General features: G+C 47.1%; 1 protein-coding gene across 5 annotated transcripts in view; it reads right to left on the reverse strand.

Moving 5' to 3' along the window:
* The window catches only part of DECR1 (2,4-dienoyl-CoA reductase 1), a 57,060-nt gene that overhangs the window by 16,829 nt on the left and 15,914 nt on the right, over positions 1–24,317 (reverse strand). For all 5 annotated transcript variants that reach the window (XM_033933407.1, XM_033933406.1, XM_033933404.1 and 2 more), the window contains 2 exons: positions 18,785–18,871; positions 14,259–14,406 (listed from right to left, as the gene is read on the reverse strand). In XM_033933407.1, coding sequence (XP_033789298.1) covers positions 14,259–14,406; positions 18,785–18,871 — 235 coding nt within the window. The remainder of the gene's footprint in view (positions 1–14,258; positions 14,407–18,784; positions 18,872–24,317) is intronic.

Consider the following 24,317-nt stretch of genomic DNA (forward strand, 5'->3'; position numbering starts at 1 on the left):
TGAAAGGTGGGCCGGCAACCAGTGCATGCAGCTCACTAACCCTCCTGGCAGAGGTGATGGCAATGAGGAAAAGCACCTTCCACGTCAGAAATTTGAGTGAAGTAGTGGCAAGAGGCTCAAAGGGAGGTTTCATGAGGGCTGATAAAACCACATTCAGGTCCCAGACGACTGGAGGAGGCTTCAGAGGTGGTTTGACATTGAAGAGGCCTCTCATGAACCGGGAAACCAGGGGATGAGCCGTAAGTGGTTTTCCGAGGATCGGCTCATGAAACGCAGTGATGGCGCTGAGATGGACTCTGATTGAGGTAGACTTGAGGCCAGCATCGGACAGAGAGAGCAAATAGTCCAGTACAGTTTCCACTGCCAACGAGGTGGGATCGTGGTGATGCAGTAGACACCAAGAGGAGAACCTGGTCCACTTCTGATGGTAACATTGGAGGGTGGCCGGTTTCCTGGAGGCAGCCAAAATGCGACGGACAGGCTGAGACAGATTCTCTGTAGAGGTCAGCCCGAGAGAAACCAAGCTGTCAGGTGGAGCGAGGACAGATTGGGATGTAGTAGAGACTGATGCTGCTGCGTAAGTAGAGTAGGAAACACAGGAAGAGGAATGGGCTCCCTGGAGTTGAGCTGGAGCAGGAGGGAGAACCAGTGTTGGCGAGGCCACCGAGGGGCGATGAGAATCATGGTGGCTCTGTCCCTGCGGAGTTTGAATAATGTTCGCAACATCAGAGGCAGTGGAGGGAAGGCATAGAGGAACCGATCCGTCCAGTCGAGCAGGAATGCATCCGGGGCCAGCCGATGAGGAGAGAAGAGTCTGGAGCAGAACTGGGGCAGCTGATGGTTGTGAGGAGCTGCAAAGAGGTCCACCTGAGGAGTGCCCCAGCGAGCAAAGATGGAGCGGAGTGTGGGAGGATCCAGAGTCCACTCTTGAGGTTGAAGGATGCGGCTGAGATTGTCGGCCAGGGAGTTCTGTTCGCCCTGGATATAGACAGCCTTGAGGAAGAGACTGTGGGCCGTGGCCCAGGTCCAGATGCGGATGGCCTCCTGACAGAGGAGGGGAGATCCGGTGCAGCCTTGCTTGTTTATGTAGTACATGGCGACTTGGTTGTCTGTGCACAGGAGAAGAACCTGAGGGTAGAGAAGGTGCTGGAAGGCCTTGAGAGCATAGAACATGGCCCTGAGTTCGAGGAAGTTGATGTGATGTTGACGCTCCTGATGGGTCCAGAGTCCCTGGGTGTGAAGATCTCCCAGGTGAGCTCCCCATGCATAGGGGGAGGCATCCATGGTTATGATCATGGAGTGAGGGGGCAGAGGAAAGAGGAGGCCCCTGGAAAGATTGGAGGAGTTCAACCACCAATGAAGAGATTGCTGAAGAGACGATGTCACAGAGATGGAATGAGAAAGAGGATCCGTGGTCTGTGACCATTGGTTGGCCAGAGTCCATTGAGGTGTCCTGAGGTGTAGTCGCGCCAGAGGAAGCACGTGGACCGTTGAGGCCATGTGGCCCAGGAGGACCATCATTTGCCGAGCTGGAATGGAGCGACGAAGGAGCACCTGACTGCAGAGGTGGAGCAGGGTCCGTTGGCGGTCTGAGGGGAGAAACGCCCTCATCAGAGTGGTGTCGAGGACGGCTCCAATAAACTGAAGTCGTTGTGTGGGAAGCAGATGCGACTTGGGGTAGTTGATCTCGAACCCCAGGAGGTGGAGGAAGGAGATGGTGTGCTGAGTGGCTTGTAGCACAAGAGGAGACGTAGGTGCTTTCACTAACCAATCGTCCAAGTAGGGGAACACCTGGAGGTTGTGGGACCTGAGAAAGGCCGCCACCACAATGAGGCACTTGGTGAACACCCGGGGTGATGATGCGAGGCCAAAGGGTAGCACTTTGTACTGATAGTGACGGTGCTGTACCTGAAATCGGAGGTAGCGCCGTGAAGTCAGATTGATGGGGATGTGAGTGTAGGCCTCTTTGAGGTCTAGGGAACATAGCCAGTCGTGTTGAGAGAGAAGAGGGTAAAGCGTGGCAAGGGAGAGCATTCTGAACTTCTCCTTGACCAGACACTTGTTGAGGTCCCTGAGATCGAGGATGGGACGGAGGTCTCCTGTCTTCTTGAGAACCAGGAAGTAGCGGGAGTAGAAACCCTGACCCCTTTGGTCTGGAGGTACCTCTTCGATGGCATTGAGAAGAAGGAGGGATTGGACCTCCCTCAGGAGGAGGAGGGATTGGGAGGAGTGAGAAACAGACTATGGGAGGATTGTCTGGTGGAAGAGTCTGGAAGTTTAGAGAGTAGCCGTGGTGAATGATGTTGAGGACCCACTGGTCTGATGTGATGACCTCCCAACGGCTGAGGAAGAGTTGAAGGCGTCCTCCGATCGGCTGAGGAAGAGGCAATGATGGTGGGAGGCTGGCTATGCCCTGGAGAAAAGAGTCAAAAGGGCTGAGATGGTTTTGATGGAGGGAGAGGCTTGGCAGGTTGGTGAGACTGTGAGCGCGCCTGAGTTTGGTGTTGTTGACGAGGTCGGCGAGGCTGTTGTTGAGGCGGGTTGAGAGGTCTGGCCGAGAACCTGCGTTGGTAGGAAGACTGCTGTCTGTAGGGGCGAGCAGGCGGAGTATTCTTCTTAGGTTTGATCAGGGTATCCCACCTGGTCTCGTGTGCCAAGAGTTTCTGGGTGGTTGAGTCCAGGGACTCCCCGAAGAGTTCATCACCAAGACAAGGTGCGTTAGCCAGGCGGTCTTGGTGATTAATATCGAGGGCAGAAACTCTCAGCCAGGCCAGGCGCCTCATGGCAACAGCCATGGCAGATGCTCGAGAGGTCAGCTCAAAAGAGTCGTAAATGGAGCGCACCATGAATTTCCGGAGTTGGAGTAAACTGGAAATTTGTTGTTGAAAAACAGGAACCTTATGCTCAGGGATGTACTTTTGTAAGGAGGAGAGTTGTTGCACCAAATGCTTCATGTAAAAGGAGAAGTGGAAGGTGTAATTATTAGCCCTGTTGGCAAGCATGGAATTTTGATAAAGGCGCTTGCCAAATTTATCCATTGTTCTGCCCTCTCTGCCAGGAGGGGTGGAGGCATAAACACTGGAGCCCTGGGTTTTCTTTAAGGTGGATTCCACTAGAAGGGATTCATGGGGTAGTTGAGGTTTGTCAAACCCCGGGATAGGAATGACCCTGTATAAACTGTCCAGTTTTCGAGGGGCTCCCGGTACCGTGAGAGGGTTTTCCCAATTTTTGTAAAAAGTTTCCCTTAAGATGTCATGGACGGGTAACTTCAAAAATTCTTGGGGGGTTGTTCGTAGTCTAAGGCGTAAAGAAAAGCCTGGGACTTCTTAGAGTCGGATTCCAACGGGATAGAAAGAGCCGCCGACATTTCCCTTAGAAATTTGGTGAATGATGACTGTTCAGGTTTGGAACTGGTATCGACCATGGAGGGTTCCTCGTCCGTTGATGAAGCCTCATCATCGGTACCGGGTGGGGATTCTTCCCATAAGTCCGGGTCCCTGACGTCGGTGTGCGCAGGACGGGACGGTGGTGTGGATGGCTCAGTGTGGCGAGTCTTAGAGAGAGATTTGCCAGAGCGCATCGAGATGGTACCGGGGGAGGAAGACTGGTGCCGGTCCTGGTCTCTGGGGGACCGGTGTCGGACTTGATGTCGGGGAGGGTCGGCATCAGAGCGTGATTGCACGGGAGGATTGAGTGGTTCAGCCGTGAGCACCGGCATGGACGTGTTCAACGGTACCGATGGTGTCGACACCGGTGGTATGGTGTGAGGCTTGGGCCGGTCTGGTACCGGAAGGAGTGGGGCCAACATTGCTGGCAACAAGTGTTGGAGTTGTTGCTGTAGTTGCTCCTGCAATTGGCTTTGGTGTATGGCCGCAATGCGGTCGTCCAGAGGAGGCACCGGTACCGCTTTTTTCTTTTTCGGTACCATAGGTGCCGCTCCATGCCCCGGCGATGAGGAGGCCGATGACGAGGCACTCACCGAAATCGGGGCGGAGCATTTGCGGGGTCGGCGTGATGCCGGGAGGACCAGCGTCGCCGCTGTGGCAGGAGGGCGCTCAAGGGAAGTGGAAGGCTTCTTAGCCAGCTTACCTGGTGTCAGCGACCCCGAGGAAGGATCAGGCGTCGTCGAAGTAGTCGGTGCCGACTTTGCGGTGCCGTCGACGGCACGGCCAATTCCATGGCAGATCCGGTACCGAAAAGGATATTCTGTTGGATCTGTCTATTTTTTAATGTACGTTTTTTAAGAGTAGCACAGCGGGTGCAGGTGTCAGCCCGATGCTCTGGACCCAGGCACTGTAGGCACCAATTGTGTGGGTCAGTGAGAGAGATCGGGCGTGCACACCGCTGGCACTTCTTAAAGCCCGGCTGAGGGAGCATGAAGGTAAACACGGCCTCCGCAAAATCAAAACCGGAGGCCTGTATGGTGGCAACAGGCCCCTCCGGGGCCGGCCTGAAAAATAAAGAAAAAAGAAAAAGCAAAGTTTTTTTTTTTTTAGAACGGAAAAGAAACCCGAAGGGAAAGGAACAAAAAAGGAACAAAATTTTGCGAGCGGGAAGGCAAAAATCAGATTTTTCAACAGTCGTTGAAAACACATGCGTCTTCTTCGCTCCGCGGAAACGAAGAAACTGGGGACCACGCACTCCTCCGTCGGGCGGGAAGACACTCGCGCATGCGCGGTGTGGCCAACTAGAACTTTCTAGTTAAAAGTGTCCGTACCGGGGCTCCGTCGGTGACGTCACCCATGCGTTAAGAATATGCTGCCTGCTTGTCCTGGGATAAGAGATTATTTTTCATAGTTATGGCTTCCCATCAAGTCTTCTCTCCCCAAGTTCAGAAACATGAAAGGCTTGCTATCTGCACTTTCAGAGGTTCTGCCGATAGATCCTTTTCAAGACCCTCTTGCATTTAAAAATGCCAGGACTACCGAGACTAGGGTCTGTAAGGGCTCTATATTGTCTTTAGCACACCAGTCCTGAAATGTCTTCCAGGCCTTAGAATAGGTTGCCACAGATGAAGGATTCTTAACACACAGCAGAGTGGTAATGAGCATCTCTGAGTATCCCTTGCTTATTAGGGCAGCCTGCTCAAGAGTTATGCCTTAAGTAAGCTGGCTTGTCAGGTATCCACGAGGCTTGATCCTGCTAGCAGCAGACTTCCGCCCTGCAAGGCTGCATCCTCTCCCAGGTGGAGGTCCCAAACTAGAGGGAACTCCAGACACCAAGCGACAGACTTTGGATGCAAGGAAAAAACCTGAAAATAAAAACTGCAGAGCAAATCAATAAGACACCTTCTCAACTTGCCTGCAGAAGAAAAAACTGAAGTAACATAGTAAATGACAGTTGATAAAGACCCAAGTGGTCCATCCACTCTGCCCAACCATACATGCTAAATAAATTAATTATTTAGTTTAAATGGTCCTTTTTCTTAGATGTTTCTGGGCCAGAAAACCAGAGCCCTGCCCATTAGTGTGCTTAGGTTCCATCTACTGGAGTCTCCATCAAAGCTCACTCCAGCCCATCTTAACCATCCCAGCAGTCAAAACACTCCCCAGTCTGTCCTCAACTGAATGTTCATATATGAGACACAGGCTGTGCAAGCCTGCCCTGTACTTACCTTAGTTCCTTCAATGTATACTCATTATTTTCTGATTAGAGATCCTCTGTGTTTATCCCACGCTTGTTTGAACTCTGTCACCATTTTCTTCTCCACCACCTCCCTCAGGAGTGCATTCCACACATCAACCACCCTCTCCATAAAGAACAATTTCCTAACATTACTCTTGAATCTACCACCCCTCAACCTCAAATTATGCCCTTTGGTTTTACCATTTTTCTTTCTATGGAATAGATTTTGTTCTATGTTAATATCTTTCAAGTATTTGAATGTCTGGGAAGGAGGCAGAGTTTGGTAACAAGAGCCTGCTGTAGGTTCCATGATGACATTTTAGGGTTTTTGGAGACTTCTTGTGTGAATGGGGTGTGTGTTTTTCTATGTCTGATTGAGGTGGTTTGGATGAGGCGGTTGTTCAGGTAGGTTGGGCTGTCTTCATTTAGGGTTTTGAATAACATACAGTAGTATTCTTTAAATTCTACTGTACGTTATTCAAAACCCTAAATGGAGACAGCCCAACCTACCTGAACAACCGCCTCATCCAAACCACCTCAATCAGACATAGAAAAACACACACCCCATTCACACAAGAAGTGTCCAAAAACCCTAAAATGTCATCATGGAACCTACAGCAGGCTCTTGTTACTATTGATGTGAACATACACACCTCTACAATCAGAAAAAGACTGCACAAATTTAACATCAAGGCCAGACTGAAGTTTGCCAGAGAGAACATAGACGAACACCAGGACTTTTGGAATAGTGTTCTATGGACAGATGAATTTAAAATTGAATTGTATGGACACCAGAAAAGAGGACATGTTTGGTGTACACCAAATATAGCATTCCAGGAAAAGAACAGCATACCAGCTGTGAAGCATGGAGATGGAAGTGTCATGGTTTGGGGATGTTTTGCTGCAGCAGGACCTGACCAGCTCACAATCATAGAATCCACCATGAATTTTATATGAGACCATCTGTAAGAAAATTAAAGCTGAAGCAGAACTGGACCCTGTAACACAACAATAACCCAAAACATACCAGTAAATGGAGAGTCCTGGAGTGGCCAAGTCAAAGCCCTGATCTTAATCCCATTGAGATGCTGTGGGGTGATTTGAAATGGGCTGTACATGCAAGAAAGCCCTCAAACATCTCACAGCTGAAAGAATTTAGCATTGAGGAGTGGGACAAACTTTCCTCAGACCAATGTCAGAGATTGTTAGATGGCTACAAGAAGCGTCTCACTGCAGTTATTTCGGCCACAGGGGGTAACCCTAGCTATTAGGGCGTAGTGTGTTCTAATTTATTCCTCAGTTAGAATACACATTTTTATGGATATCTTTTGTTTAATGAGTAAAATTGAGGAAACTTTTTATTGTTTACCTACAATTACATTACTTATTTTCCCCCAAAAATAGATTAAAAAAAGATTTGACATCGATATGTGAACATTTTTTAAGAAAGAACTGAATATTTCATGTGGTGTCCTAATTTTTTCACATGACTATATATAAGAACATAAGCGTCGCCTCTGCTGAGTCAGACCATGGGTCCATCTCGCCCAGCAGTCCGCACCCACGGCAGCCCCCCAGGTCCATGACCTGTATGTGATCATTTACCTAAAACATTTTATTCCCTAATTATTTAATATCCTGTATAGAAACCATCTAACTATACCCTTCAATCCCCTTTTCCTTCAGGAAATCATCCAATCCCTTTTTGAAACCCAAAATCGTACTCTGTCCTACCACCTCCCTTTGAGTGAAAAAGAACTTCCTAGCGTTTGTTCTAAAACTGTCACCTTTCAGTTTTTTTGAATGCCCTCTTGTTTTCATTGCCCCCGCTAGTCTGAAGAATCTGTCCCTCTCCACCTTCTCTATCCCCTTCAAGATCTTTTAAGTTTCTATCATGTCCCCTCTAAGTCTCCGCTTTTCCAGGGCTCCAGCTTCTCTAGCCTTTCCGCATATGGAAGGTTTTCCATACCCTTTATCATCCTTGTTGCTCTTCTCTGGACCCTCTCAAGTATCCTATATCAAGTATCCCGAGTGGTATATATAAACAAAACTATATTAAAATATCTAAATCCACTCAAATGGAAAAGTGCATTCTATAACAGCGAAACAATTTCTGCTCAAATGCACAGGAAAAGGCCTCAGAAATGGAGCCTACGCACAGTCATAAACTGAATAAATCAGCGTAGCTTATCAGCTCCTTGCTCCAGTCATTGGCCAAAAACCTGTGTACAGAAACTCTTCCTCTCAACTTAACATTTGTGATTTTTATTAAACTTTTTTATAACTTTTTTATAGATATTTTTAATTACTTTTTTAAAACCTTCTGTTTAAATATTCAGTTATAAATACTATTTTTCAATATAAGAACATAAGAACATAAGCAGTGCCTCCGCCGGGTCAGACCATAGGTCCATCCTGCCCAGCAGTCCGCTCCCGCGGCGGCCCAAACAGGTCACGACCTGTCTGAATCACCAGAAGGGGCCCCTTGCCACCTTGGTTTCTCATTAAAGTCCTATCTTCCCATCAAAGTCCTCACCCTCCGGTCTTGCCCATGCACGACCTGGTTGGCTTTCTATACTTATTACCTGGATAGCTTTCTATACTTGTGTTACATCCCAGCACCTCTCTCAGTATCCCACGATCCCTTTATCCCTCAGGAATCCGTCCAATCCCTGTTTGAATCCATGTACCGTACTCTGCCTGATCACTTCCTCCGGTAGCGCATTCCAAGTGTTCACAACCCTTTGGGTGAAGAAAAACTTCCTTGCATTTGTTTTGAACCTATCTCCCTTCAGTTTCTCCGAATGCCCCCTCGTACCTGTTGTCCCCCTCAGTCTGAAGAATCTGTCCCTATCCACCCTCTCTATGCCCCTCATGATCTTGAAGGTCTCTATCATATCTCCCCTGAGCCTCCTTTTTTCCAGAGAGAAGAGCCCCAGCCTATCCAACCTCTCGGCGTATGGGCAGTGTTCCAGCCCTTTTACCAGTTTCGTTGCTCTCCTTTGGACTCTCTCAAGTACCGCCATGTCTTTCTTGAGGTGCGGCGACCAATACTGAACGCAGTATTCCAGATGTGGACGCACCATCACTCGATACAATGGCATGATGACTTCCCGCGTCCTGGTTGTTATGCCCCTCTTTATGATGCCCAGCATCCTGTTGGCTTTTTTTGAGGCTGCTGCGCACTGTGCAGATGGCTTCAGTGATGCATCCACCAGCACACCCAAGTCTCTCTCAAGTCTGCTATCTCCCAACAATGCCCCCCCCCCAATTTGTAGTTGAACAACGGGTTCTTTTTCCCTATATGCATGACCTTGCATTTTTCCACGTTAAAGCGCATTTGCCATTTGTTTGCCCAGTCTTCCAGCTTGTCCAGGTCCCTTTGCAGGTCCTCACACTCTTCCCTGGACCTAACTCTGCCGCACAGTTTGGTATCGTCTGCAAATTTTATAACCTCGCACTTTGCCTCCTTTTCCAGGTCATTGATAAATATATTGAAGAGTAACGGCCCCAGCACCGATCCCTGTGGCACACCGCTCGTGACTCCCCGCCAGTCAGAATATTGGCCCTTTACTCCGACCCTCTGCAGTCTACCCGACAACCAGTGCTTGATCCATCTGTGCACATCCCCTCCCACCCCGTGGTTCCACAGCTTCCTAAGCAGCCTTTCATGTGGCACCATGTCGAAAGCCTTTTGAAAATCGAGGTAAATGATGTCTATGGGTTGCCCATTGTCCACCCGACTGCTTATTCCCTCAAAGAAGTACAGAAGGTACGTTAGGCACGACCTTCCCTTACAGAATCCGTGCTGGCTAGTTCTCAGTAGGCCATTCCTCTCGATGTGTTCGCAAATGCCGTCCTTGATCATAGCTTCCACCATCTTCCCTATAATTGAAGTCAGGCTCACCGGCCTGTAGTTCCCGGGGTCACCCCTTGATCCCTTCTTGAAGATAGGTGTGACATTCGCCAATTTCCAGTCCTCTGGTACCTCTCCAGTTTTCAAGGATAGGTTGCAAACATGCTGGATTGTGCCCGCTATTTCTTGTCTTAATTCCTTCAGAACCCTTGGGTGGATCCCGTCCGGGCCCGGTGATTTGCCGCATTTTAACCTGTCTATCTGTTTGAGGACATCCTCCTTACTTACCTCTATGTGCTCCAATTTTTCGGCCTGTTCCCCACTCATGAGCTCCTCTGAGTCCGGTATATTAGATGTGTCTTCTCTCGTGAAAACCGACGAGAAGAACGTGTTCAACCTCTCAGCTACCTCTTTATCCTCCTTAATCACTCCCTTCCTATCCCCATCATCCAACGGCCCCACCTCCTCTCTCGCTGGTCGCTTCCCCTTTACGTAACTGAAGAATGCCTTTAAATGTTTAAAGCACTCATCCACTCCACTGAAAAAGGTAACTAAAAGTCAATTATTTAGAAGCAATGTTGAAAAAAGCCACTTATCTGAAAGCAGTTTTAGCCTGTGGAAATACCGAGACAATATTCACTCAAAAAAATTGCCGATGCGGCCAGCGTTTTGCGGGTTTGTATTTTCAACCGCTGCGTCAGGGCCATAATTTAGGCCTCTCAAGTATCGCCATATCCTTCTTAAGGTACGGCGGCCAGTATTGAACACAGTACTCCAGTTGCGGGCGCACCATCGCCCGATACAGTGGCAGGATAACTTCCTCGTTTTGGTCATAATACCTTTTTGATAATGCTCAACATTCTGTTCGCCTTCTTCCAGGACGCTGCGCATTGTGCCGCCGGCTTCAGTGTTTTATCCACCAAAACCCCCAAGTCCTTTTCTAGGTTGCCTTCCCCCAGAACCATCCACCCCATTGTGTAGTTATACATCGGGTTTCCTTCCCCTATGTGCAAAACTTTGCATTTCTCTACATTGAAGCTCATCTGCCATCTATTTGCCCACTCACCCAGTTTGTTCAGGTCTCTTTGTAGTTCTTTGCATTCCTCAACAGTTCTGACTCTACTGGAGAGTTTTGTGTCGTCTGCAAATTTTATGACTTCGCACTTCGTCCCTACTTCCAGGTCATTTATGAATATAAACCTTTGTTCACTTTGTAGGAGCATAAAGGGTTGTGATTCAACTGTTAATGCCGAGTAGTTTGCACGCGCAAATTAAGGAAGGATGGTTTGACACTGCAACCCAGCTCCACATTTCTGTGGATCCACACATTGTGGCAGATTTAATAGCAGAGTGATCTTGTGCCCTCAAACAGAATGGAGTTTGTACCTTCTGCCATGCTTTCCCTGCTAGGTTTCTGCTCTTTTCAGTTTTTTTGGAGTCAAACTTTTCACTATGGAATCCATCACAAATTACTTTGCTAAAGAAATTACATTATGGGAGGAAATCATCAATTTAGCGCATGCTAAATGCTAAGACACCATTATATTCCTATGGGCTTCTTAGTATTTAGCATGAGTTAATCACTTAAGACTAATCACTTAAGACAGGGCCTTTGCTCTGGGTCCCAAGGCTCTAGGGGGCCCCCTGTTAGCTGGCATTTCCTCCTCCTTCTAAATGTGCCGGACCGACTTCGCCTTCGCCACCATTCACATTTTTTGTTACAGGGGAATGTGGTGCTGGCTGCGGCAGCAACTCTGACTCTCAAACGCAGCCTGCGGCCTCCCTCTCTGCGTTCCTTGGGCTGCATTCCGCCCCCAATGATGCAACTTTCTTTTTCAGCCTGGACAGAACACACGGCACAAGGAATGCAGGGAGGAAAGCCACAAGCTGCGTTTCAGAGTCACTATCGCATTCACTGTAACAAAAAAGTGAGCGGAGGTGTAGGGGGAGGACATGTCTTGTCAGGAAGCCCCCAGAACTGTTTTTTTGTTGTTGTTGTGGTTTTGTTTTGTTTTTTTAAGAAGAATGGGTTTCAAAAGATGTGCCAGGTGGGGAGTGAAGGGGAAGGATTTATAGGGCCAGAAACATGGGGGAACTAGAGATAGAGATGGTGGGCAATGGTCTTGAGGGATAGAAAAGGAGAATAGTTGGACGTGGGGTGCTGTGAAGGAAAGGGGAATGAGAGAAAAAGAAAGGAAGATGGTGGACCTGGGGGTGGTGTAGATGGAGGGAGAGAGGGAGATGTATAGAATAGGAGGATAGGTCAGTTGGAAAGGGAGAGATAAGCATGAGAAAGCAATTGGGAAGAGAAAGGGAGAAAATTGGACTTGGGGATGAAGGAGGGAAAAATGTTAGGCTTGGGAGTTGAAAGGAAACTTGCGGTATCTTTTTTTCCCTCTCTCCCTCCCTCAAGGAGAGAGAAAAGAACAGAAAAGAGAGGGAAAAATGTTAGACCATGGGGAGACAGGATGAAAGTTGGACCCATAGGAGGGAAGAGAGGTGGGATAAGAAGATGGTAGGGGAAGGCAATAAAGGGACAGGGAGATATAGCCTGACAAGAGAGGGAGGACGAATCTGGAAGTGGTGAGCCACATGGAAGAGGTCAAAAAGTGGATGATAAGATGAATGAGAACACCGAGTACCGTGGTAGAAATATGATAATGGGGAGTAAATAGAGGGAAATAGGAGGCTGGGAAAGGAGAGAGATGGAAAATGGAAGAGCTACAGAATGAAAGGAGGTGGAAAATTCATAAGCAGCTGAAAATGTAAAAAAAGGGTGAGAAAGAAGGTGAGATTTGAGTGGACAGAGGCAGTAAAGAAAAAAGGGAGGAAAGCTGAAAGGGCAAAATCAATATGTTGGAGACAGGCATAATGAAGGAATGGAGCAAGAGGAGAGGAGAAAAAAATGGACAGTAGACAAGATAGAAAAAAACAGAAAGAGAATCTGGGACCAAGATGATGGAAAAACAGAATGTCCAGACAAGGTAGAAAAAAGTGTTTTATTTTGAATTTATTAACTGGAATATGTTGGCTTTGGGACATGCGTATCACAAATATACCATATTTTTCATTCCATAAGACGCACCTGACCATAAGCCACACCCTAGATTTAGAGGAGGAAAACAAGAAAAAAACATTCTGACCCAAATTCTCCCTGCCAGGCTCTGCACCTAACCCCACACTCCTTGCCAGGCTCTGCACCCTGTCTCCCCTCTCTGCCAGGCTTTGCACCCTGCCCCCCCCTCTAGTGGTAGGCTGCGACAGGGCAGAGCAGGCAGACCTAGTGGTAGGCAGGCAGGGTGGCCTAAAGACAGGCAGGCTCCAAACCCCCCACGTACCCCCCTGGTACCTTCAATCTTCCCCATCCCCCACATGCCCCCCCAAGTACCTTAAATCATCCCCCTGTACCTTTTTAATCATATCCCCCCGGTACCTTTAAAAAACAAAACAAAACCCATACCTTTTTTAATTCTTCCCTACCTCCCTCAATGGATCCGTTCTATTTCCGGGCAGCAGACACGCGAGTCAGGAGCACGGAGGTCAGGACCAAGCTTTACATGCTCCCACTTGGGCCCGTGCTGCTTTTCAAATGGCTGCGGCAGTTCTCACAAGTCCCGTGAGAACTGCCGCCAGCCATTCAGAAAGCGGCGCAGGCCCAAGTGGGAGCGTGTAAAGCTTGGTCCTGACCTCTGCGCTCCTGACTCACACACCTGCTGCCCGGAAACAGTAAGGAGCCTTCGAGGGAGGGATATACGCTGGACCACCAGGCTTCTTGAAAAACGTATGGCAGTGGCAACAACAGCGGCAGCAAGGTTTGTTTTAAAAAGGTGCTGCGGTGCTTAAAAAAGGTGCTCGGTGCAGGGGGGTGGCGTTTAAAAAGGTGGTACGGCTGGTGTGCGGGGAGAGGTTTTTGCAGCTGTACAGAGGATACAAATTTTGCATCTTTGCTTCATAAGATGCACCAAGATTTCCACCCACTTTTGGGTGGGAAGAAAGTGCGTCTTATGGAGCAAAAAATACAGTACTTGTATTATATTCAGTGGAATAGCCACATAACTAATGGGGGGGCTGGAGCCCGGAGCCCAAAATGGGTGGATGGGCACCAAATTTTCTCCCCACCTGAATGCAAAATATAAATACTTGAGCTGGTGGGGATCCCCAAGCCCTGCCAACTAAAGATTTCCTCTACCAGGCTAGTAACCAGAAATCTCTAAGCTTTGCAGCTAGTGGCTGTATCCTCAAGCTGCCACTGTTTTCATGCATGCATGAAAGCCAAGGGGGTGGGGAAGCAGCAGCAGCTTTGAAATATTTTTGCAAGTTGCAGAACTTGGAAAGTTCTGGTCTCTGACCTGAGGAGCTGGTGAGGCTTGGGGATTCCCACCAGCTACAGCGAGATGTTCATTTTGAGGGAGGGTCTAAGCTCAGAGGCCCAGCTCCCTCTCGTGGTTATGCCACTAATTGTGTTTAATTCAAAATGAAGTACTTGCTGAGTTTGTTTTGGGGTTTCAAGTTCAGTTTTGGTATTCAATTTTTATTTTTAATTTTTGATCCGTTGTTCTGTATTTGGTAAAGTCTGTGTGGTCTGTGTGAAGAAGTCACTTAAAATTGTTTTATACATATATGGTAGTAATGGTGGGTATGGAAATTAGGAGAGGGGCCTCCTCCTTAATTTCTGCCCTGGGCCCCAGCATGTCTAAAATTGGTCCTGCACTTAGAGCCCATTGATAAATTCCCCCCCCCCCTATATTACTATTAAATCAGCATCTGTTTTGCTTACCTTTCTTTGCATTTATTAGCTCTCGGCCAATTTCTAAGGTCACATTGGCAGTGCCATTAAGAACAATGTCTGTTATGGTCCTCCAGGCATTAGCTGAAAGACGTTCAGAAGGAGAAATAAAGTTTCCTGCTGCATTGTTTATCACAACCTAATCAAACAAGAAACATAAATAAAATCAAACAAATTTATATACTAGCAGAAAATTTTCAGTGCCAAAAATACTGACTGGACTCTTTTTGGCCTTGTACTACTTTTTTTCCAACAAAAATGTATTTAATGCAATGAATTTATATATTAATTGGAAACAGCTAATACAAAAGCCCTGAGTATTTAAATACTACAAGGAGAAAACCTTTGCTAAGATTTGGGATGGAGGAATACCTTAGCAAGGTATGGGCAGAGCCAATGTAAGGATATTAGTTGCCCTAGGTGTATCTTCAGTCTTTGTGCCCCTTTCGATTAAATGATCTAGGGGTGTCCAACCTTTTGGCTTTCATGGGCCACATTGGCCCAAAAATTTTTTTCTGGGGCCGAACTCTAACACTAGCTGATGAGTAAAAAAAAGGTTGAGCAGGTCCCAAATTTGCAATCACTAATATAGAAGATATATGTATCTAATAAAAAACCTTCATTAAAGGGACACTGTGGAGAGGAACCCAAAAAAGCAGTAATACTTACCCTGACGTACACCACTGACAGTGGGAGCAGCCACAGGCTTCCGCATCCTCATTCTGATGAGCAGGGATGTGCGCTCCTGGTTCTCCCATTCACTTCTATTACAGCTACAGTGAGCCTCTTCAGAGGTGAACCTCATAAGAGCGGGGATGCTGAATCAGCTGTCAGCAGCGCACGTGGAGGATCATTTATTCAGGATAAATACTACTGCTTTTTTGGGCCTCCCACTTTGAGCTTAGGCTCCCTCAAAATGAATATCTCCCCTGCTGTAGCTAGTAGGGATCCCCAAGTCTCACCTCCTCCCCCTCCAACTTCCCAAGTTCTGCAGCAATATTGCAGAGCTGCTGCCTTCCCTCCTCCCTGCACCCCCCCCTTGGCTTTCATGCATGCATGAAAGCAGGGGCAGCTTGAGGATATTACCATTGCCTGCAAAGCTTGGAGATTTTGAGTTGCCAGACTAGAGGAAGATGTCTTCAGTTGGCAGCGCTTGGGAATCCCCACTAGCTCAAGTATTTATAAATTGCACTCAGGCAGGGAGAAACTTTGGTGCCCATCCTCTAATTTTGGGCTCCAGTCCCTCCCCCAAATCAGCTGTATATGACTACGCCACTGAATACAAAAATAATTGTGATGCACATATCCCAAAGCTAACATATTCCAGTTAATAAATTCAAAATAAAACAATTTTTTCTACCTTGTCTGGATGTCTTGTTTTTCCATCATCTTGGTCCCAGTTTCTCTATATTCAACTAATTCTCTTTCCAGTGTCTGCTGTCCATTTTTTTCTCTTCTTCTCTCGTTCCATTTCCTTCTTATGCCTGTCTCCAACGTATTGATTTTTCCCTTTCAGCTTTAACTTTTTCTTTTCTGCTTATGTCTACTCAAATCTTGCCTTCCTTTCTCACCCTTCTTCTTTTTAAATGTTCAGCTACCTCTCGATTCTCCATCTTCTCTCAGTCCCTAGCTCTCCCATCTCATTCCTTTCCCAGCTTCCTATTCCCTTCTATCTACTCCCCATTACCACATTTCTACCAATGTACTCACTGCTCTCTCTCATCTTGTCATCTCCCTTTTGACCTCATCCACATGGCTCACCACTTTCAGAATCCCTCTCCCTCTCTGCACTGGTCAGGCTATAACTCCCTGTCCCTTTCTTTCCATCCCCTAGTATCATCTTATCCCAGCTCTCTTACCTCCTGCCCTTCCATGGTTCCATCTCTCCTCCTCTATCTCCATGGTCCAACATTTTGCTCCCTCTCTTTTCTGTTTTTCTTCTTCTCTCCCCCCTTGATGCTGAACAATGAAATGGAGAAAAAAAAGAAAGAAAGAAAGAGGGATGCTGTATCTCTCTGCCTTCTATCCACAGGCCTAACATTTCTCCCTCCCTCCCATCCTCAGATCCAACTTCTCTCCCTTTCTCTTCCAAACTTCCCCCATCTCATCTCTCCCCCTGCCTGCCTACCTCCCTTCCCCAGGTCCACCATTTCTTTCTCTTCCCAACATTTCTCCCTTCAAGTATCGCTTTCCCTCTTCCTCCACACCACCCCAGGTCCAACTTCTCTTCCTTCAGACCATTGCCCACCATCCCTCTCTCTGTCCTCTGTTTCTGGTCCCATAAGCTCTCCCCCCATGCCCAATCTGGCACTTCTTTTAATACCCTAAACTAAACTAAACCTTGGGTTTATATACCGCACCATCTCAGTAAATGCAGAGCTCGGCACGGTTTACAGGAATTAGGATGAGAGAGGAACTCCAGTGGAGAGTTTAAGAGTTAGATGTAAAAGGGTGGGAAGGTGGAGAGGCCTAAGAGGGGGGAAATGTTACAGTTTTGAGAATAGCCAGGTTTTTAGGTGTTTACGGAAAAGTTGGAGGGAGCTTGATGATCGGAGCGGGGAGGTAAGGTTATTCCAGATCTCAGTGATTTTTAAAGGGGAGGGATGACCCAAGTTTGCCTGCATGAGAAATACCTTTTGTGGTAGGGAAGGATAGTTTAAGAGTTTGGGAGGATCTGGAGGCGGTAGGGGTTGGGGAGTTTCAGGATAGAGGGATAACGGCAGGAAGGATGCCATGTAGGATCTTGTAGGCTAGGCACGCACATTTGAAGTGGATCCTGGAGATTACTGGGAGCCAATGGAGCTTAGACAGGAGTGGTGAGACGTGATCAAATTTGCTTTTCGCGAAAATAAGCTTAGCTGCGGCGTTCTGAATCCGCTGCAGTCTGTGGAGGCTTTTCTTGGTTAGGCTGAGGTAGATAGAATTGCAATAGTCCAATCTGGAGAGGATGATGGATTGTACTAGGACTGCAAAGTGTTTTTGGTGAAAATAGGGTCTGACTTTCCTTAGCATGTGAAGGCTGAAGAAGCATTTTTTTACCAAGGATTGGAGATGGTCGTTGAAGGATAGAGAAGAGTCTAAGGTGACACCCAGGACTTTGCTTGAGAGTTCGAGCTGTAATGAGGAGCCGAAGGACAATGGGATGGAGGAGGGTAGATGGTTTAATTGTGGGCCGAGCCAAAGGAGTTTTGTTTTGGACTCGTTCAGATTCATTTGTACTGTGAATGCCCAGGATTGGAGGTTCGTTATGCATGAGGATAACGAACCTCCTGCAGGATAACGGACCTCCCCCCAAAAAAAAAGTACAGGAGGCTTCCTCGGCCCAGCATGTTCTCCCCCTTCTCTATACGCCCATGCATCTCTACCTCACTCCTCTCCCACCACCATGTCCAATAATTCTCTCTCTGTCTCTGTCCCTCCTCTCTCTTCCCAACAGTTCTCCTCTTTCTTTATCTCCCCAATTGCACCATCTCTTTCCCTCTCTCAGACACCCAATTCTCCCTTTCTATTATCTCCCTCACCTCTGCATCTCATTCCCTGACTCCCATCTTGTGGCTCATGCTCTCCTCTATCTTTCCCTTTATTCTGTGTCCTAAGTTCATGCTCCTCCCTCCTTCCATCATTTTTCCTAAAAGTTTGTGCTCCCTCCCTCTCAAGTCACACGCCCTTCTCCCTCCCTCCCTTCTGTGCCCCTTCAGGCCGGCTCCCTCTTCACTGCTAGTCATTTATTTTTTGCTGAAAGCCCCGGGCAGCGCCTCCCTCTCAATTCCCAACACACCCTTCTTTCTCCTACCCTTCTGGGCCCCGGGTGTTTACCTTCAGGCCGGCTCCCTCCTCACTGCTAGTCATTATTTTGCTGAAAGCCGCAGGCAGCGCCTCTCTCTCAAGTCCCAACACACCCTTCTCCCTCCCTTCTGTGCCGCGGGTGTTTACCGTCTTGCCTGCTCCATCTTGCTGCAGCATTCGCTCAAAGTCACGGGCAGCGGCTTCCACTCACCTCCTACGGCTGATCTGGAAGCATTCCCTCCGACGTCGCAACTTCCTGGTCAGCCACAAGAGACACATAGGATCCGCTGCCCGCGGCTTTGAGCAAACGCTGTAGCAAGATGGAGGAGGGAGCCGGCAAGAAGGTAACACCCGGGGGGGCGGCAGAGGAAAACACCGCATCGCCCTCGAGCAGGGCTGCACAAAATACTTCACAGGGCCACATGCAGCCCGTGGGCTGGACACCCCTGATCTACAGCTTCACAGCATATGCCTCCCCCTCATTGCAGTAGTTTAGTGACTATTTTGTAATTTTCCTGATGAAAATATAGACATATAATTCTATTGCTGTATAACCACACATCTACTTAAGATATGTTTTGTAATTGTACACAATAAGGGAGAGAACCAGGATAATGGGGTTTACAGTTGTTACAGAAAGGCAATTCCCATACATATGCATTCCTAAAGGCTTTGTTGTTTGGTTACAATCTCACAAGCTCAAATCACACTTCATTAACCATAAAACTTACATTAGGATGCCCAGAAACCTGTATCACTTCTGCTACAGCCTTCTTAACAGACACTGGGTCTCTCACATCACACTGGATTGCATGTACCTATATGACAGAGAACAACAACAACAAAAATCGCAAGGATTACAAAGCATTTATCTGTAACACGGTACATGTAAACAGCAGCCTAATAAGCATATAAAAATCCTGAATTAATGGAAATAATGCCTAACATGTTGGTTTCATCATGTAACACTTTATCGCATATTCCATCACGTACTCAAGATAAATATAAATATATTCAAGCTGAATGTGCCGAAAACTTAAAGCAAATGGGAGGGACACAGCCGTAGCACATGCTGGTACCTTTCTTTACACCTAAATATTAGCCTTGCTAAAACATTTTTCACACAAAATTTTCCCGAGCATCATATTTAAATGTGAATCTCTAAAATTTCTTGCACGGTTTATATTTAGGCACAAAAAAAAGTATTCCTGCCACCTAAATATAGCTGCCTCCTTATAGCATTAAAGGGGAAAGGGATTGGGACTTGTATACCACCTTTTTGTAGTTATATAACCACACTCAAAGTGGTTTACATACTTCAAGCATTTTCCCTATTTGTCCCGGTGGGCTCACAATCTGTCTAATGTACCTGGGGCAGTAGAGGACTAAGTGACTTACCAAGGGTCATAGGGAGCAGCGCAGGTTTTGAACCCACAATATCAGTATGCTGAGGCTGTAGCTCTAACCACTGTGCCACACTCTCCTCTGTAAATGGGTAATTATATAAAAGATTTGTCACAGTTAAACCCTGTTTTATGTGCATAAAAAGGCCTTCAAAAATTACTCCAAGTAAAACCGAGCATTGTGGCAAGGCACACATTATTTAAATGGCCCACTTGTTGTATTCAGGGGCATAGTACAAGCAGAGTTACAAAATATGACTAATTTATAAAGTATAATGCAACAATCCGGTTCCTATACAAAAAGAGACTATGTACTTACCCTGGTAAGCTCTTTTCCAGTAGATAGGTGAGACATTCTAGACAAGTGGGTTGTGTCACGAAGGGAATGGTGGTATAATTGATGATCTAATGCAAAGAGCTCCTTTCAGAAATCTGGCAATGGCAGGGAGAGACACCAAAGACTGAGGATGGACCTGGGATCTGAAACAAGACAGCCCAAGCACTTGGATTCAAACGGATGCCACAGTGAAGAATTTATCTAGACAAGCTGGAAAAAAGGCGAGAACTACTGAAATCAGAGCGGTATATGGCTCCATCCATTCCTGGTCACACCAGTGCTGGAAAGTCTGCCATGCCTTAGCATAGGCAGACAGGGGTCAACTTCATAGACTTGAGAAGTGTGGCAATAACTACCTCCGAATAGCCTTTATATGCTAAAGACATGCACTCAAGAGATATGCCGTTAAGAGCAAAGCAGCCTCCAGGATGACCAGATCCCAAAGTAAGCAGGTCTGGAGGGGAGCAGAACCGAAGGCCATGACCCCTGCAAAGCCACAGCAGATCTGCATACCATGACCCAATAGGCCTGTCTGGAGCCACCAGAACGACACGGTCTGGATGGGTCGCTATCCTTCAAATAACTCAGCTTATCATGGGCCAGGGAAGAAAAACATACAGGAGAATCCCCCGAGTCCACGGCTGCACGAGAGCATCAAGACCTTCACTGCATCTTCTTGTTCTGTGTCGGGGCAATGAAGACAAAGCAGGGCTGAGCCCAGCACTTTACAATGGCTTGGAACGCTGCTGAGGACAGTTCCCACTTGCTCGTACCCAAAGTCTGTCTCCTGAGGAAGTCGGCTTGAACATTGTCGATTCATGCCACACGCTACTGAAAGCGCCTGCAGATTACATACAGCCCACAGAAATAGAAGGCGGGCCTCCTGAGCCAGAGAACTTCTCTAGGTCCCTCCCTGGCAATAGACATAGGCTACTGCCATTGCATAGTCGGAGAAGACTGACAGCTTGGCCCTCCAGAAACTGCTGGAATCGCAGAGCCAGACAAATGGCTCTCAGCTCTAGCCGGTCGATTGAACATTTCTTCTGGGAGAGAGAGAGTGCAACACCGCTGAATGGGACGACAATTGCATTGGACTCCGTAGCCCTAAAAGCTGGCATCAGTCATCACTATGACCTGGGAGGCAATCCTCAGCGGTACACCCCTGCAGAGCGACTGCAAGAGAGGCCACCAAACCATGCTGGCCCGAGCCTCCAGAGTCCAGGGAAGAATGGACTGTAACACCGAGCCCACCAAGAGAGTAAGGCATGCTAGAGATGACACCTGTGCGCTCTTGCCCAAGGAACCATATCCAACATAGCTGCCATGGAATAAAGGGAGTGTTAAAGGAGGACAAAGCCATCGCCAATAAAGTGAACACATTTTTTGCATCTGTATTTACCGAAGAGGATATATACAACATACCGTAAGCTGACAGGCTATATGCAGGAAATGAAAACAGGAAACTGACAGGGTTGACGGTCAGTCTAGAAGAGGTATGCAGGCAAATTGATAGGCTTAAAAACGATAAATCTCCAGGACTGGATGGCATCCATCCGAAGGTAATCAAGGAACTGAAAGGGGCTAAAGCTGAACTGCTTCAACTAATAGCCAATCTGTCGATCAAATTGGGAAGGATTCCGGAAGACTGGAAGGTGGCGAATGTTACGCCAATCTTCAAAAAAGGTTTGAGGGGAGATCCGGGAAACTACAGACCGTCTGACCTCGGTACCAGGAAAGATGGTAGAGGCGCTGATAAAGGACCGCATCATTGATCACTTTGAAGGACACAATCTGATGAAGACCAGCCAGCATGGCTTCAGCAAAGGAAGGTCTTGCTTGACGAACTTGCTGCACTTCTTTGAGGGAGTAAACAGGCAGATAGACAAGGGTGACCCAGTCAACATTGTATATCTGGATTTTCAGAAGGCGTTCGACAAGGTTTCACAAGAACGACTACTTTGAAAAATTGTGAGCCATGGAATCAAGGGCGACATACTTATGTGGATTAAAAACTGGCTGGCAGATAGGAAACAGAGAGTGGGGGTAAATGGACAATACTCGGACTGGAAAAGCATCACGAGTGGAGTGCACAGGGTTCGGTGCTTGGACCCGTGCTCTTCAACATATTTATAAATGACCTGGAAATTGGTACGACGAGTGAGGTGATTAAATTTGCAGACGATACAAAGTTATTCAGAGTACCGTAGTGAAAGATGCAGAATTGCGAAAACCTGCAACATGACAAACACTCTCAAGAAATGGGCCGCGACATGGCAAATGAGGTTTAACGTGGCTAAGTGTAAGGTGATGCATGTCGGTAATAAAAATCTTATACACAAATACAGGATGTCCAGTGCAGTATTTGGAGAGACCCCACCAGGAAAGAGACTTAGGAGTACTGGTCGACAAGTTGGTGAAGCCATTCGTGCAATGTGCGGCGACAGCGAAAAGGGCAAACAGAATGCTAGGAATGATTAAGAAGGGGATCACGAACAGATCAGAGAGGGTTATCATGCCGCTGTACCGGGCCATGGTACGCCCTCACCTGGAGTACTGCGTCCAACACTGGCCGCCATACATGAAGGACATAGTGCTACTCGAAAGGGTCCAGAGAAGAACGACCAAAATAGTTAAGGGGCTGGAGGAGTTGCCGTACAGTGAGAGGTTAGAGAAACTGGGCCTCTTATCCCTTGAAAAGAGGAGACTGAGAGGGGACATGATCGAAACGTTCAAGATAATGAAGGGAATAGACTTAGTAGATAAAGACAGGTTGTTCACTCTCTCCAAGGTGGAGAGAACGAGTGGGCACTCTCTAAAGTTAAAAGGGGATAGGAGGACTGTGTGGCGCAGTGGTTGGAGCTACAGCCTCAGCACCCTAGGGTTGTGGGTTCAAACCCCGCGCTGCTCCTTGTGACCTGGGCAAGTCACTCAGTCCTCCATAGCCCCAGGTACGTTAGATAGATTGTGAGCCCACCGGGACAGATAGGGAAAATGCTTGAGTACCTGATTGTAAAAAACCGCTTAGATAACCTTGATAGGCGGTATATAAAAACCTAATAAACTTGAAACTTGATTCCGTACAAACGTAAGGAAGTTCTTCTTCACCCAGAGTGGTAGAAAACTGGAATGTTCTTCCGGAGGCTGTTAAAGGGGAAAACATCCTCCAGGGATTCAAGACAAAGTTAGACAAGTTCCTGCTGAACCAGAACGTACACAGGTAAGGCTAGTCTCAGTTAGGGCACTGGTCTTTGACCTAAGGGCCACCGCGTAAGCGGACTGCAGGGCACTGGTCTGACCCAGCAGTGGCAATTCTTATGTTCATATGTTAATTAGGGGTAAAAGAGCCTGAGGATTCCATCCCTGCCAGTTCTGAAGCAAAATGAGGTGATTTGAAGTTTCTGGAGAATTTTTTTTTAATTTGGGAAATTAAATATGGCTGCTGCATTTTGATGCCACAAATAGTTCAAAAATGCCTTAACTTAAAAGTAAACTCCACCCCCCCCCCCACACACACAAAACAGGATTTTAGAAATGGGAGACTGTAGAGGATGTGGCAAAAACCTCCAAAAATGTTTTTCAGACCTCTTTCCCCCAATTTTGCTCATAGGCTGTAACAGCTGTGCATATGTTCCAAATTGTGCTACAGACTGCCTCAGCTCTAAGAAGTAGTTGGATCTGGGTGAAGAATCCCTGCCTCAACCAGACAGACTGCAAACAATGAGATCTTTAGGCTGCAAATCAGATTGAAGTTAGACTGATCCTCAACCCTCGTAGAACCGTACACATGAAGAGGGGAGGAGGCAAAATCATAGCTGGCATCCTGAAGAGCCCTGCAGAGCCTCCTGCGATTTAGTAGGCAAGCTAAGCTATTAGAAATACAGACCTGAGCTCCACAAAATTTTCTGCAGACTGGCCCAACAGGTCCCCAAGGGATTAACCTGCTGGCTGCAGAGCCAAATCTGCCTTTTCTCAATGCAGGCAGAGCTTACCCCAACATTGGGGAGCTTTGGAGCACTGATAGCCACAAAAACCATGAAAAATAGCAAAAATAATAAAGAAATATACAGAGCAGATCAAAAAGACACCTTCCAGCTCACATGCAAAAGAAAAACTAAAGGCGGCAGCAGAGCTCTCTGGAGAAGGAGGAAAAGTTGAAAACCTGGACGATTCCTTCTGCATGGCTCACGAGAATGAGGAAAATATCCTACTGCCCATAATAACACATCTATTGTACTAGTTGATTTAGTTTATTTTTTGAATGCTTCTGAAAGGATATAGGCAGAGTGGAGGCAATATTTAGGACAGCGTGCAAGGAATTTGTCCAATTTAATAGACAGGGTAAATTTAATAGGGTAAATTCCTCAGGTTGAAAACTTCCCTCCATTAAAATGTGTACAGATACCAATGAACCTTTCCATTTCAGCCCAATTTTTCAAAGAGAAACTTTATTTATATGAGATTGTCCTCTCCAGAGACACCGAAACATAAACAAATACTACTGCTACTTATCATTTCTATAGTACA

The sequence above is a fragment of the Geotrypetes seraphini genome, chromosome 2 (genome assembly GCF_902459505.1).
Source record: "Geotrypetes seraphini chromosome 2, aGeoSer1.1, whole genome shotgun sequence".
Classification (NCBI taxonomy): Eukaryota; Metazoa; Chordata; class Amphibia; order Gymnophiona; family Dermophiidae; genus Geotrypetes; species Geotrypetes seraphini.